General features: G+C 37.7%; 1 protein-coding gene across 1 annotated transcript; it reads right to left on the bottom strand.

Annotated features, from left to right (window-relative positions):
• Positions 1–93: 93 nt before the first annotated feature.
• Positions 94–10668, bottom strand: GNPNAT1 (glucosamine-phosphate N-acetyltransferase 1). Its single transcript, XM_014834274.3, has 6 exons — positions 10099–10668; positions 7503–7670; positions 6423–6485; positions 4251–4378; positions 3271–3332; positions 94–1695 (listed from the first exon to the last, which is right to left on the bottom strand). Exons 2-6 carry the CDS (start codon positions 7654–7656, stop codon positions 1548–1550), a joined length of 555 nt encoding a protein of 184 aa, XP_014689760.1. The 5' UTR covers positions 7657–7670; positions 10099–10668; the 3' UTR covers positions 94–1547.
• Between the last annotated feature and the right edge of the window lie 4556 nt (positions 10669–15224).

The following is a 15224-nucleotide window of genomic DNA, read 5'->3' on the forward strand; positions in this document are numbered from 1 at the left end:
CTAGTGGTGAAGGGTTTTATTGTTTTAGAAAGTCAACTAGCTTACTGCATGGAGGGAAATCCAAAATCCACTTGAGGCAGGTGTGAGTCAAAGGGTTGAGAAACAGGTGGTTTTACTTTCTAAGTTCATTTTACAAAGAGTAAATGTTATGAACTGTGATTTGACCTAATAAGAGAGTTCAATAGAAGACTCAAGAAAAGTACAGATACCGTTAGGATTCTAACAAAGACTATTCACGTAACATGGAATGCAAAGATTAGAACCATTAATAAAGTATCTAATTCTTACTTCAACTTAAAAAAATAATTAAAATAAAATCAAAACAGGATAGTGACCAGAATAAGAGTATTATTATAATCACATTAAATAGAAAAGCTTCCATCAACATTTTAAGAATGTAACAAATACAGTATGATACATTTTTAAATAATACACTCAACTTTGTAATCTATTTCTCATAAAAATCTTACTAAGAAGAGAAACTTCAGATACTCATGAAAAGATGAGAAATCAGGTTAGAAATACATAATATGCCCACATTTGCTAATTCACTAAAAAAGGTACCTTATATTTGCTCTTAGGTATTTTAAACAAATGAATAATTTTATCTCACATATAAGACAGGTGGTACTTTACATTAGAATTATATAAACTTTAGATGTACATTTAAATTGTTTTTCTTTGAATCTTGTCACATTTTATAAGTTAATTTTCATTTCTACTTCTTTTAAAAGGTTGACCAGGTTGTCTGCCTGTACAGTATTAGGATTAACAAATGTTAGACTGCAATACATTTAGTTAAAATAAATCTAATTTATGGGCTGGCCTGGTGGCATAGTGGTTAAGTTCGTGCACTCTGCTTTGGTGGCGTGGGGTTCGCAGGTTTGGATCCTGGGTACGGACCTACCACAGCTCGTCAAGCCATGCTGTGGCAGCATCCCACATAAAATAGAGGAAGATTCGCACAGACACTGGCTCAGCAACAATCTTCCTCAAGCAGAAAGAGGAAGACTAGCAACAGATGTTAGCTCAGTGCCAATCTTCCTCACAACAAAACAAAACAAAAACTAACATCCAATTTCACATAGTATCTGGAAAATGATACAGCCTTAAGTGGTATTTAGCTATGTTTCTTTGAAACAAAAATACTAATTTTATGAATGTGATAAGGAAACAGCCTTATTCATTGTATGTTTTTTTAATGAGCAGTACAGCTGGCAGACATTATAACTCCTTACTACATATACTCTTGACCACCAAGAAATGAAGCCAAACTTTAGAAAAATACAATGCAAGAAAAGATTCAAGTTAAAAATATATTCCTTTGGTTAAAAATCATCCCTTTTATAATATCCATTTGTAATCTAAACTCACAGCAGCCCCCACCAGCCCACAGTAATCTTCTAAATGTCATTATACTTGTTGTATTCCAATGTTTTTTCAATCCAGTATTTATGGAGGTCACTGGGTTGTAGCAACAAAATATTTTAACTCTAGAAGAGTACAGCCTTGCTGCATTAGCTCCTTTGACAATGTCTTTAAGATTTTTACTTTAGAAACCTCCGACACATGTAGTTTTCTTCAGATACTGTATATCCAAACTTTTTATAGAAACCAACGTTTTGTGGTAGACATTCAAGGGTAATCTTATAACAGTTCAGTTTCTTGCTTAGCAAAGTAAGGGTTGATAGTAACCTGAAATTTAAAAAAAAAAAAGGAGGGGGGAGGCATAGTGTTAATAAAAGTGGATTTTAGTAATTAATATAAATGAATATTATATAAAATAAAATTTGAAGTTTACATTAGAGAAAGGTTTAGATCATGCTCTTTCCCATTATATTCATTTATTCAAATTGTTATGTGGATACGCATTTAAATCACCCAAAGCATTTTATTTAGTTTCAAATCTACTTTATCTAGTAATCTCCAGCCCGTTAATAAACAGGAATAATACTAAACTCACCCTAAACCATCTTTAAAAAGTTTTAAGATTAATGTTAACACTAAAGACTATCAACCTTTTAAAAAATATGGCCGAAATTATTCTTTAAAGAAGTCTTTTTAGGTCTTTAAGTTCACACGTTCCACTTTGGTGGCCTGGGCTTCACCAGTTCAGATCCTGGGTGTGGACCTATGCACCACTTGGCAAGCCAAGGTATGGCAGGCATCCCACATATAAAGTAGAGGAAGATGGGCATGGATGTTAGCTCAGGGCCAGTCTTCCTCAGCAAAAAAAGGAGGATTGGTGGCAGATGTTGGCTAAGGGCTAATCTTCCTCAAAAAAAAGTATTTTTTTCCTAAATCTATTCAAACTACTTAGGAACAGTTAACAGTCCCATGTAAAATGGGTAAATAATAGCTTTGTTCTTTATCATTTTTAAAGCTACTTTAATATTTGTGAAAGTATATATCAGATCAACTCCAGATTGGTCTTAAAAGTGGAAATGAAGCAAAAAAGTATACATCTTTACAATCCTTAAAGAATCCAACCCCAGAATAAGAATGTGATTCTGACTGCCTTAGGGGGAAAAAAACTAGAAAAGAGCTACAAAAATTTACCTCAAGGGTTTTCTCATTTTTGCATAAACTGAAAAATCATCATTTCAAGACAGAACTTGATTGAAGTTATAAAACTATAAAAGGTATGACTAAGTTAAGTGGACTAGAATACCAGAAATGTATCTGTTTTGATCACTGATGTATCCCAAATACCTTGAAGAGTATCTGGCACATATCTGGCAGATACTCAGTGAATTCCTTAAAACTCAGAAGAGATAATATTAAAAAGCAAGTTATATCTTATAAAATAGGCAATAAATCTATGAAACTTATTTACATTTATTTTAAAAGATTTAGATAAATGTACAGAGGATGAATTATATAGTGAAGGCTATTTCTGTATGTGTTTCTAAAACTTAGGAGACTAAGAACATTTCCATTGTTTTTAAATATGACACAGAAACTGGGGCAAATGACTCGGCCAAAAGTTTGTTTCCTACTGGTATGAGAATACTACTACCAAAAGTTAATAACTTAAAATGTTATTGTGTGTAAAACAGTACACTTAACAATTTCCAAACTTTATGATAAAACTAAAAAAATATTTCTTCGTTAAATTCAGTCTAACCTATAGAATGACATGGGTTCATAGTTAACGACGGCTAAAAGAACTTCAAACAGGAAAAGTTTTTACAAATATCGTGGCCAGAAACTAAACAAACACAGAGAGTGTCTAATTTATCTAAGGTTACCTTGTTTCTGCCTACTTACAATTTGCCAAGCTGCTTTCCTCTGCATTCATCACTAACAACAACATCTTCTACTCTTCCTCTCTGAAAATATTTACAGTGTTTAAAGGAATCAGCAGATAGTTTTGTTTTTAGCTAAATCAACAAGTGATGGGTTAAGAATTTATTGACAAAAATAAATGTTTTGTAAACTTGAACTTCACAAAAAGCAAAATGCAAATTTTTTTTACTTATTATTATAGAGGAAATACTATCATGAGTCAACTTGTGGACTAATCTTGTTTTGTCTATATCCTAAACCTCCCCACCCCACTGTTTTAAAGCAAATCTCAGAATCCACATCACCAAAATGCAACCATGTCATGAACCTACTACATCCCTTGCTTAAACAGCAATTTATGTCAGACATCCAAATTCAATTTAGTAATTTTAGTACAGAAACCCCACCAAAATTCATACCTTACAAAATACATTCCAAGTGTTCTTATCTTATTCTTATTGGATTACCTAGGTTTTCTTTACTATTTCACATGAGTCATGAGGAGTGAAGGAGCTCTACAGGCATTAGAAGTGTCACAGTTAAGACAGAATACAGTATTCTGAACCCTTTACCACTTGAAAACTGATGGGAATTTGTTAATGAAGTACATATATTCAAAGTATTGTTTTTGAAAAAAACAGCATTCAGGATTCGAAACATTATTGGCAAATTTCATGATGCTGACTTGGTTTCGCTATGAATACCAAATCTAACACTTTACAGAACAATTTTTAGCAAACAATTCATATTGTTAATATATTTTCCTCATAACTCTCAGAACACAATGGGAAAATGCCTGTTACTAAGTGATTTCTAAGAAGCAAAACTTTTTTCAGGACAATATAGCTCTCATTTACAATGAAAAGCAATGAGCAAACAGATTTGCCTAATGGAAAGTCAAAGTTGGCTTTGCTAGAAAACATCTGTCCATTTTGCTCATAAGCATTAATGTGAACACATACCTTAGCACAAGAATGGATGAATTTATGTTCGATTATCAAAGTTGCTGTAGCAACAATCTGTCCTAAAGTCACATCTTCCACAACTGTAACATAATAATCCCCAGATTTCTTCATGTGCTCAAAAGATTCTGTAGAAATTAGAAAAGTGTTATGTGGTAGACATTAAACTTTATTAGGTGCCAGATAATACTAGGATTAGCTGAGTTCATTACTGATTATTTAAAGCTGTTTCACCATAGTGATTTCCATTTTGTTTCTAAAGAAAAAGTGATTAAAAATGACCAAGTAGTCCAAATATCAGCAGTCAATATCAACTGGAATGTAGTCCAATTTAAATCTATAGGGCCTAAGTTTAAAAAGTCTGGGGCCGGCCTGGTGGTACAGCGGTTAAGTTTGCATGTTCTGCTTTGGTGGCCCGGGGTTCGCCAGTTTGGATCCCAGGTGTAGACCTAGACACCGCTTGTCAAGCCATGTTGTGGCAGGCATCCCACATATAAAGCAGAGGAAGATGGGCACAGATGTTAGCTCAGGGCCAGTCTTCCTCAGCAAAAAACAGGAGGATTGGTGGCAGATGTTAGCTCAGGGATAATCTTCCTCAAAAAGAAAAAAAATGCTAGCAAAGTAAGACTAACAGCTGTTTTAGATGAACAGCACTTACAATACAAATAAATTGTAGATGTTGCCACTCCTGTGGTTAATGAATTAAAACTGTTTAATATCTTCATTACTTTAGTTAGTTTAAATCAATTTCTACACTCAACAGATAACTTGAATAGTACAAAACTCTGCAAATGTTAACAAGAATGTTTACGTGGTTCCATTCTGTAATTTTTAGTCTTAGTTTCAAAATATTTTGACAAAGTAGTTTTCAATTTTCCCCTTGTGATCTCAAGTGTTTGATGATTACGACTTACTTTTTTAGAAATAGAATTATTGTTTTTGTTTCCTGTGAAAGCACCTTGTGAAGTAGGTGAAAAATATGTCTCCATTTCCAAGTAATTTTCCCAAAGGCGCATAGCAAATGGGAGCAAAAATAGAATAAATACTTTCCCGCCAAATTGATTTTTAGTCCTTTACATTTGCTGAAATAACATGGTTTCTCATCTAATATGATATGCATGCAAACTGGAAATCAGGAATAAAAACTGAGCCTAGTAGTCTCACATATTGTTTATTTCCACAATCTCATTCTGGATAGGGGTCTGGAGTGGGAAGAAGAAATAAATTCAATAAAGGAAAACAGTGAGAATCAGAAAATGATGATCTTCATCTCAGGAGGGTGAGATAAGAGTACAAAACAAAATTATCTATTGAAAGAAATGAAGAAATTATAGAAAACAGGAGAAGACAGTGTTAAGAGCACAGGAAGGAGTCAGGAAGGTTCTAGTCCTTTCCTTACCAATAATTACCTATGATGTTGGATAAGTCATTTGACCTCTCTGGATTTCCATTCTCATATATGTATTAAAAAAGGGGGGTTGAACTATAAGATACCTGCTAACCTTAAAATTCAATATAAATGAACCAAAATATAAAAGTAGAACATATTTTCTTACATTTTTGATTTGGTGATGAAATTTCTGTGAATAACCTAACCACATGAGAGGAAATACGTACTGCAATAAAAAACAATCTCTAGTACTACCATCTAGGTTCTACACTAATTATCTAAAAGTAGTCTGGGGCCAGCCTGGTGGCGCAGTCGATAAGTTTGCATGTTCAGCTTCTTGGCGGCCCGGGGTTTGCTGGTTCAGATCCTGGGTGCAGACATGGCACTGCTTGGCACGCCATGCTGTGGTAGGCATCCCATGTATAAAGGAGAGGAAGATGGGCATGGATGTTACCTCAGGGCCAGTCTTCCTCAGCAAAAAGAGGAGGATTGGCAGTAGTTTAGCTCAGGGCTAATCTTCCTCAAAAAAAATAAATAAATAACGATTTAAAAAAAATAAAATAAAAAATAAAAGTAGTCAGGTATTTTGCGAAACATGGTATTGCTACATTTGGATTCTAGAATAGTTTAGCCACATTAAACATTTAAATAAGAAAACAGCTAATTTGTTATTTGAACAATTTCCAGCTATTTGAACAGACACTGAACAGAGCTCTAAACTCTCTCAGCTCTCATTTCCCTTTATTGCTTTTCATTCAGGAAAAGGAGGCTGTAGTACTTACTCATAAATTGTTCAGGGCTGACAACTCCAGTCTCTGTTAGCTGACCCAGTACCTTAAAAAAACCTAGTTTTGAAAAACAGATTTCAAGTCATGAGAAGAGCAAATCAAAGATATATCAAAAGAAGCAATGTGTTAAACTGTTGGGATTATGGGCAGTTATTTTTTTGAAACTTTAAGGAATCATTTTTAAATTAATTTAAAAGATTAAACTGAAATTCATTATTTATATAATCAATACATAAAACAATAAGTTTTACCAATGTTTTTGCTTACATAAGATTTTTACAATAGATCTGACCTTAATGTTCAATATTTATAGAACCAGCATTTACGTTTTCCCATGTAACTTGCATTAAATTCAATGCAAGGGATGCCAAATTTCCCCAAGTATGTGCTTTGGTGTTACTTAAAAGTGCAAGATTCTCACTATGACCAAATATGATACTATTTGTAAAATAAAATATAAATAACATTCTTGAGACTACAACTTTTAAAGATTCCTGATTAATTTCATTATCTTAATGTGAACAGTACATTTTTAGAACTCTGAGAATCTTTACTTCTCCACACTCAATAATCTGACCAACATTAGTTTGTTCAGTTTTCTACCAAAACTGTTTAGCTTCTTTTTCTACCAAAAAGAAAACTGTAAAAAGTTGATTTTTGACTACCAAAAGTTAAGGAAATCATTTTGGAGAATTTAGATGTTAAATATGTGTAGACAAAACCTCTTGCAACTTATCCAAGGCAAATTATTTCTACCCTCATTCCACAACCAGCTTCTTAGAGAAGCTTCTTCCTTATGTATCATTATACATGATAATTTCACCTTGATGAGAAGTCTTTTGTGGCTTCTTAATTAGGAAGGAGCAGTGCAGTACTTAAGTCATTTGAAATATTTCAGAGTAATATCTGGTCTTAGCTAATTCTGCATTGGAACTGTCTCAATCACTTTAAAAATTAACAAAAAATAATCCCAAAGTTAAATATTACTTTTAAAATTATCAGCATCATAATGTTTGTGGAGAAAATAGAATGCTAACTATAATTCTAAACAGGATTTGTAAACTGAGTCCATACCTCTATTCAAGTCTGCAGTACAAAGAGGCCTCAAAACCAAACCTTCTCCAGGATGTGTTGGGGAAATGGCTGGAGAAAATGTAGCTGTATTCTGACTCCAGTCCACTTCTTTGAGTAAACTTGGGTCAAACATAGGAGTTTCATCAGGTTTCATCTTTGCAGTAAAGTCTAAAGTAAAATTTTAAATGTTAAGGCATTTAACAGAAGGAAAATGATGATTGGTGAGAAAGTCAATTTCCTGCAATTAGAAAAATTCGGTAACAGATATGAAAGATATTTTAGCCTATCCTGAATCTTAACATCAAATGCCACAACTGCAGATATACAGAAAACTCCTGATAACTAGCAGATAGACAAGTAACTAAATTTAGAAGCTTTAAACTTTAAAACCCCATTTTCTAGAAGGTCTTTTAAAACATTTTTACCTGTGTAGCACTGTGACTAGCTGACGTTTCATGGGCTCATACGTTTTTGTACGTTACTGGATTTTCTTACTGGGCTGAGAAAGCATTTTGTTGTTCTTACTTGCCACTAAGGAACACTTATGGGGCATGTAACTTTTTTTTATATGAACCATGGACAGAAAATAATTGACCTACTGGCTTAAATGACTTAATTATTCTGTGTTCACTGTAGTATTTGTTCTCATCCATGATAGATTCACCCTGGGAGTCTGGGATTTTGTTTTCACAGGTTTCCTAAAAATCTATAATGTAAGTTTCTCAGCTGCATCTGAGCAGCTTAAGAAAAGCCAGTGTTTTTCATACTGTTGAAAAATGATCAATTGTGGTATTTCCCTCTCAACGTTCAGAAATGGGCAGGTTCTTACTACATGTAGTCTAATAAAATTGAAATAATATAATGATAGAAGGGATGAAAAATTATATAAAGCATAAAAACGGTGGGGGGGAGGCACTTCTGTGGAGCACAGAATTGCTGGAAGAAACGGTCTTTCTAACAATTGTTATAGGAAACTGTAAAGCAACCCCCAACTTTTATTTCTATCCCTGTACCCAGTTAAAGAAACTCTCCTCTTGGACAGCTGCCTCTAGCTCTTCTTTGAAACAAAGAATTTACAGATATCTGTCCGTAATGTACTACCATAAAACAAAAGAAAAAAGAAGATTGGCAACAGATGTTAGCTCAGGTGCCAATCTTTAGAAGAAAAAAAAGACCAATGAAAGATGTATCGTCATTATCCCCGTTTTACAGACCAGGAAACAGGTAGTAACTGCTTAAGATAACAGAGCCAATAAGGAACAGAGTGAGGATTCAAAACCAGGCAACAGGGCCAGCTTCATAAGCACTGGACCTGTGCAGTTGCACGGAGACCCACACTTGGTTTAATTCTCTGCTGACACTGCCTTGAAATTCTTAATTTTTTTTAACAAAGAGCCCTACATTTTCATGCCCGGGTTATGACAAGTTATGTAGCCATTCCTGCATGACTCCAGACTGTACTCTTAGTACTGAAGATGTGCTAGTGAAGATGAATTCCCTACTTTATTGTACAAGAGTTAAAAACTTAATCAAGGCAGCACTTGTAACCTCTATTTGGAAAATAAGAATTTCAGGCTAGTCAAATACATTAAAGCATTCTGGTAGAAACAGGAATGCATTAACCAGGTAATCAGAGATTAATATCAAAATGTTTTTTATGAGCTATTTTACAAAACAGAGCCATACTTAAGGTTGCTTCCTTTATCTTACTCTGTCCCCATCCAGTAAAATTCTGCTGGTGCACAATTAATCTGCAGGGCAAGTTAAGGTGATTTGATACCAAACTTCAAAAGATTTTAGAAAACAACGAAGTAGGTAAACTTATGTCGTTTACCAAGGAAATAGTACTTTTCAGCACCGTAAGATGTCCCAGGTACTGCAAAACTAGGAAATTTCAGCAAACAGAATTGCAGTTTGAAGCTGAACCTCCTCATTGTCATTGGGGTCCTATTTTAAGGATTTTAGTAAACCCCAACCCTCCTTAAATATTTCTCAAGAACTTTTCCTGGGTTCGTATCTCTCCAGCCTTAGCCCAATAAATGTCTAGTGAATGAATAACAAATAGTATACGATTTATCTGGAGGTCACATTTCAGAAAATCCAGAAGAAAAACTAATCCCATAATCGCCCGTTCAATTCTGTATGGAATTTTAAATTCGGTTACCTCAACAGCTCCTGTAACAGAAACCTGTGCCTAGGGATAGAAGCCCCGGGAAGGAAACAAAGGACGTCCCTCTTCCCCGCAGTGAAAGCCCCGATTTGGTCAGCGCAAGCGCCGGTCCTCCAGCGGCTCCGGGCCGCCGTGGGCGCGCCTCGGGAGGGAACCGGGAAGGGGGTCCGGCGTTCGCACCTCAGAAGCCAGGGCGGTGGAGACCGGAGCAACGGTCTCGGCTCCCAGCCGAAGCCTGGCGAGCAGAGTCGGTCCCGGGCCCTGCACGGCTGGACCACAGGCCTCGTCCCCAACCTCCGCCCCAGACGCGCGTCCGCCGCGCTCGCTCCGAACGCCGCCACCCCACATGCCCCACCGGGCCAAAAGGAAAGCCCAGCTCCCCGAACGGCCCCCGGCCCACCCGCCATGCCCGGGGCAGAGGCAAACCTGCTGGACGACCGGAAGGGAGGCCGACGGCACTCAGGGCCCCCCCGGCCCGGCTCGCGCCCCTCTCCCGTAGAGGCCCTGCGGTGGGCGCAGCGCTCCAAGTCCGTCGGACTCTCTAGCACCCGGGACACAATACCGGATCCGGATCCGGCTTGCCGGCCAGCCCCACCTCCCGCGCCACAGTCGCCGCCGCCAAGACGTGGCACCGCCAACGCCCCCACCACGCCCCGTCTCGCTGACTAAGGGCCCACGCCGGCGGCCAGAGGCGGAGGCGCCCCGGGGCGGGGGGGGAGAAGGAGGGGCGGGGCCTGCGGAGCGCCTGCGCGCGGGCGGCGGCGAAGACGGCCGGCGAGCTTCTTGCCGCGTGGGTGCCTGGTGTGTCTTTGAGCTGGCCTCGTGCGGCCTTCGCGGCGTTGGTGTCTCGGCCGCTGTGGAACGAAATCTCCTTGTTAGTGAGCTAAGCACTGCAAGAGGTGACCAGTGTGGGCCTCTGATTCTCAGAGACCGAAGGCTCGGCCTCCTGCCCTCGCTTGCCCCTTCCCTTCACGGTCAGTCCAGTCCTGAGGACTCGGCTCCTCCCTGGCAGCTGGAAGCGGCTCTTCCCCGGCGTTCTGAGTCACCTCCAGGAGGCGGGCCGCTGCCGTCTCCTCCGTGGAGACTGTTTTCTTACTTCTCAGACCCTCTTGGGTGGAGCGCGGCGTCAGGACGCGGGTCCCCCAGGACACGGTTGACAGCGTCTGGGCAGAGGTGTTAGTGGCCTCTCTCCGGGGGATGGAGGGCGGGGTGGGCAGAGACCAGGTACGCTGCTCCACGGCTTAAAATACGCAGGGCAGCGCCCACAACAGGGAATTCCCTGGCCTGAAATGTCGGCCCTGCTGAGGTTGGGAAACCTGGATTAGGAGAAGAAAAGTGACATTTCTCTGAGCTCCCATTTCCAAAGCGACTTCCCTGAGGAGCACGTGTCCCCGTTTTACAGATTAGGAAACGGGTTCAGAGATGTTAAGTAGTTTGCCAAAGTCATGGCTGATAGCTCCCCTTCCTTGCCTTATACCGTAAATTTCAGCTTGTTGAAATTGCCAAGTATTTTATTCTTAACCAATATTGTTCAAAGAATTAATGCCATACATAGTCTGCCAGAAATTGTATTTTCTGCTCATTTGTGAGATTTAAATTTCAGTTAACTCTCTTACTGATTTTTGCATTCTTACAACTTCAAACATCAGTGCAGCTGATGGCATCCACATCTCTCTATCCATCCTTGTTTTTACCCTTATACATACAAAAGAATATGTGAGACATAAAAATAAACACCACTAATCTTAAGAAACATTAGCCTTGTTTTCTTATATTACACTTCTGGCGCTATGTTTTCAGTGAGTTTCTCCCAAGCAACAGAAATCCTGTGAATTTTGTAATTTAGCAAAGAGAGAAACAATCAATTATAAAATTATGACAGAACACAGGAGTTCTAAGGGGTACCCCAAAGTTCTCCTGCATTCCAGACGTATTCCTCCTTACCCAGTTTGTGCCCTTGGAACCCAGTGTCTCCTGAATAGTCACATTTGGTCACTCCGGCCAGCACAGTGAGCTCCTTCTCTGCCTGTTGGCTTACTTGCTGTGAGGAGCCCCAGATAGGCAGGTGACAGTCTCAACTTCAAGTTTAATGGAATCATTGGTGTGTCCTCAGTGATTTTTATTTATTTTATGGATTCTTTTTTTTAAATTGAGATATAATTGACGTATAACATTGTATTAGTTGTAGGTCCGTAACATCAGGATTTGATATATGTATATATTGCAAAATGATCACACAATAAGGTTAGTTTTAACATCCATCAACACATATAGTTACAAATTTGTTTTTTTCCTGTGATGAGAAATTTTAAGATTTACTCTCTTAGCAACTTTCAAATATATAATACAGTATTGTTAACTGTGGTCACCGTGCTATGCATTACTTCCATTCAACTTATTTGTTTTATAACTGGAAGTTTGTACCTTTTGACCACCACTTTATTCTCTGTATCTATGAATTTGGTTTGTATTTCTCTGTCTGACTTATTTCCCATAGCATAATGCCCTGAAGTTCCATCCATGTTGTCACAAATGGCAGGATTTCCTTCCTTTTTGTGGCTGAATAATATTCCACTGTGTATGCGTATACACCAAAATTTCTTTATCCACTCATCAGTTGATGGGCACTTAGGTTGTTTCCATGTCTTGGCTATAGTAAATGATGCTACTGTGAACAGAGGGGTGCGTATATCTTTTCAAGATAGTAATTTCAGTTCCTTTGGATAAATACCCAGAAGTGGAATTGCTGGATCATATCGCATTTCTATTTTTAATTTTTTGAGGAACCTCTATACTGTTTCCATAGTGGCTGCACCAATTTACATTCCCACCAACAGTGAACAAGGGTTCCATTTTCTCCACATCCTCATCCACACTTGTTGTTTCTAGTCTTTTTGATAATATCCATTCTAACAGGTGTGAGGTGGTATCTCATTGTTTTGATTTGCATTCCCTGATGATTAATGATGTGGAGCATCTTTTCACGTACCTGTTGGCCATCTGTGTATATTCTTCGGAAAAATCTCTATTCAGCTCCTCTGCCCATTTTTAAATTGGATTTTTTGTTGTTTGACTTTTGAGTTCTATGAGTTCTTTATAAATATTGGATATTAGCCCCTTATCAGATAAAATGATTTGCAAATATTTTCTCTCATTCAGTAGATTGACTCTTCATTTTGTTAATGATTCCCTTTGCTGTGCAAAAGCTTTTTAGTCTGATGTAGTTTCACTTGTTTATTTTTTGCTTTCTGCCTTTGCTTTTGGTGTCAAATCCAAAAAATCATTGCCAAGACTAGTGTCAAAGAGCTTATCCCTTATGTCTTCTTCTAGGAGGTTTATGGTTTCAGGTCTTACACGCAAGTCTTAATCCAGTTTGAGCTGATTTTTGTGTATGGTGTAAGATAGTAGTCCAGTGTGATTCTTTTGCATGTGGTGGTCCAGTTTTCCCAACACCATTTATTGGTAAGACTGTCCTTTCTCCATTGAGACTATAAAATCACACATGGACTTTTTACTGTCTCAGCCCATAATTGACATATTCCACTTCCAGTTACAATTTATTGGCCGTAGCTGGTAACCATAGCCCTACCCAACTGCAAGTCAGCTGGGAAATGTGGAGTGTGGAGTGAAGAATATTTGATGAGTGCTACTCCCTCTGTCACAATCCACTTTTCTTTTTTCCCCAGCATGGCATCGTATTATCCAAGCTGTGTTGCAATTTTTCTGTTTTTTTAAACTTCTTATATCATAGACATCTCCCCTCATCAATACATAGTCATTTGTTCATTCATTATTTATTAAGCCCTTCTGTGTGTCAGGCATTGTTTTAGGTACTGGGATATGCCAATGAAGAAAACATTTGAAAATCCCTGCCTTCATGTACTTTATTGGATTGTGAACACATAAGAAATAAAATATATATTTTTTAATTTTTATTTATTTATATGTTTTTTGAGGAAGACTGGCCCTGAGCTAACATCTGTGCCCATCTTCCTCTACTTTGTATGTGGGACGCCTACCACAGCGTGGCGTGCCAAGCAGTGCCATGTCCACACCCAGGATTCGAGCCGGTGAACCCCAGGGCCGCCGAGAAGCAGAACGTGCGAACTTAACCACTGTGCCACTGGGCTGGCCCCCAAAAATATTTTTTAAAAGTCTATATTAGAAGGTAGTAAATGTTATGGTGAGAAATAAGAAAGGGAAACTGTAGAGGGAGTTTTGGGGGGTGCAGTTTTAAGTAGATGGTCATAGAAGTCCTCTGTGAGGTGATTTGAGTTAAATTCTGAAAGGTGTGAGGAAGTGAGCCTTCTGACTATCTCTAGAGGAAGACCATCCCAAGAAAATAAAACTGTTGTGTGGCTTGGTGATGTGTGCATGAAGATGCATTTTCCTATTTTTGTATGTGTTTAAAATTTTCCATGAAAAAATTAAAAACAAAAAGTAGCCCTGGTTGTAAAACTTATATCCAGATTTTATATCTACATTTTGGAAAAGGAAAATCATGATAGGAAATTTAATAGGTATTCTTAATTTTCTAAAAAACAAGATTTTACCAATTTACCTCCTCAGAAATAATGTTTTGACTTGTTTATTTCTCTGCATCCTTGCTAACTCTGGCTACTGTGCAATCTAGCATTTGATTACATATTGATGTTTATCACTGCATAATTGTGTTGTGTGTCTTAGTCTTATCTTTCCAATTATTTGTTAAAGTCTTAATCATGTCTTACCTTCTTATCCCTTTCTTTCTGTCATTCCCTTTAAAGTGATTAGACATATTAAAAATTCTCTATAAAAAATTATATAAAGAAAAAACTTAGTGATGACTTTGTTAAATAATCAGTCCCTAATAATTCTTATAGCATTTTGCTGTGTTGACAATGTAAAAAAAAGCTGCACAAAATATTATGTCCACAAGCAATTTAAAAGTTTTGAGCATTTTTAGAGAGCTGGTTCAAAAATATTTTAGGTATTTTTTCAAGTAATTGACCAGATGTGAGGTATAATTTGAAGAGAGACCTTTCTTAGTCACATACTTACTATGATGCTTCCACTAAAAAATTTGTTCTTTCAGTGATCTATTTTCTGTTGCCATAGAACTAGGCTACATTGTACAAACATGTTGAGTAAATTCAATTTTTCCTTAAGATGACCAAGAGTCTTAATAATTAGATGATTGTGACTGAAGCAAAAAGATAAAATCAGCCTCATTCAGCCCAAAGAGTTTGCTGGACTCTCTCAAACTTATTTGGCTAGATTGCGAGGTCATGCCCAGACACCAAGGAGGAATGTCTCTGAAAGGTCACTCACTCAGAACCACCCTGCATTTAGAGGAAGTGGTGACAGGCTGGTGCAGCAGTAAGGAAGACTCTTGTTAAAGACGAATTTGTCAGTGTTAGGCACACAACTAGAACATAATGTTTAAAAGAAAATTCATGACACTGCTGGGAAGCTCTGTTGGAAGAGCTGTGGCCAAAGAAAAGAGAATTACAAATTTAGGGAGAATTGCACTTCTGTGACACACATAACCTGGAAGTCTGGTGTATAAACAG

Source organism: Equus asinus, chromosome 7, assembly GCF_041296235.1.
Source record: "Equus asinus isolate D_3611 breed Donkey chromosome 7, EquAss-T2T_v2, whole genome shotgun sequence".
Lineage (NCBI taxonomy): Eukaryota > Metazoa > Chordata > Mammalia > Perissodactyla > Equidae > Equus > Equus asinus.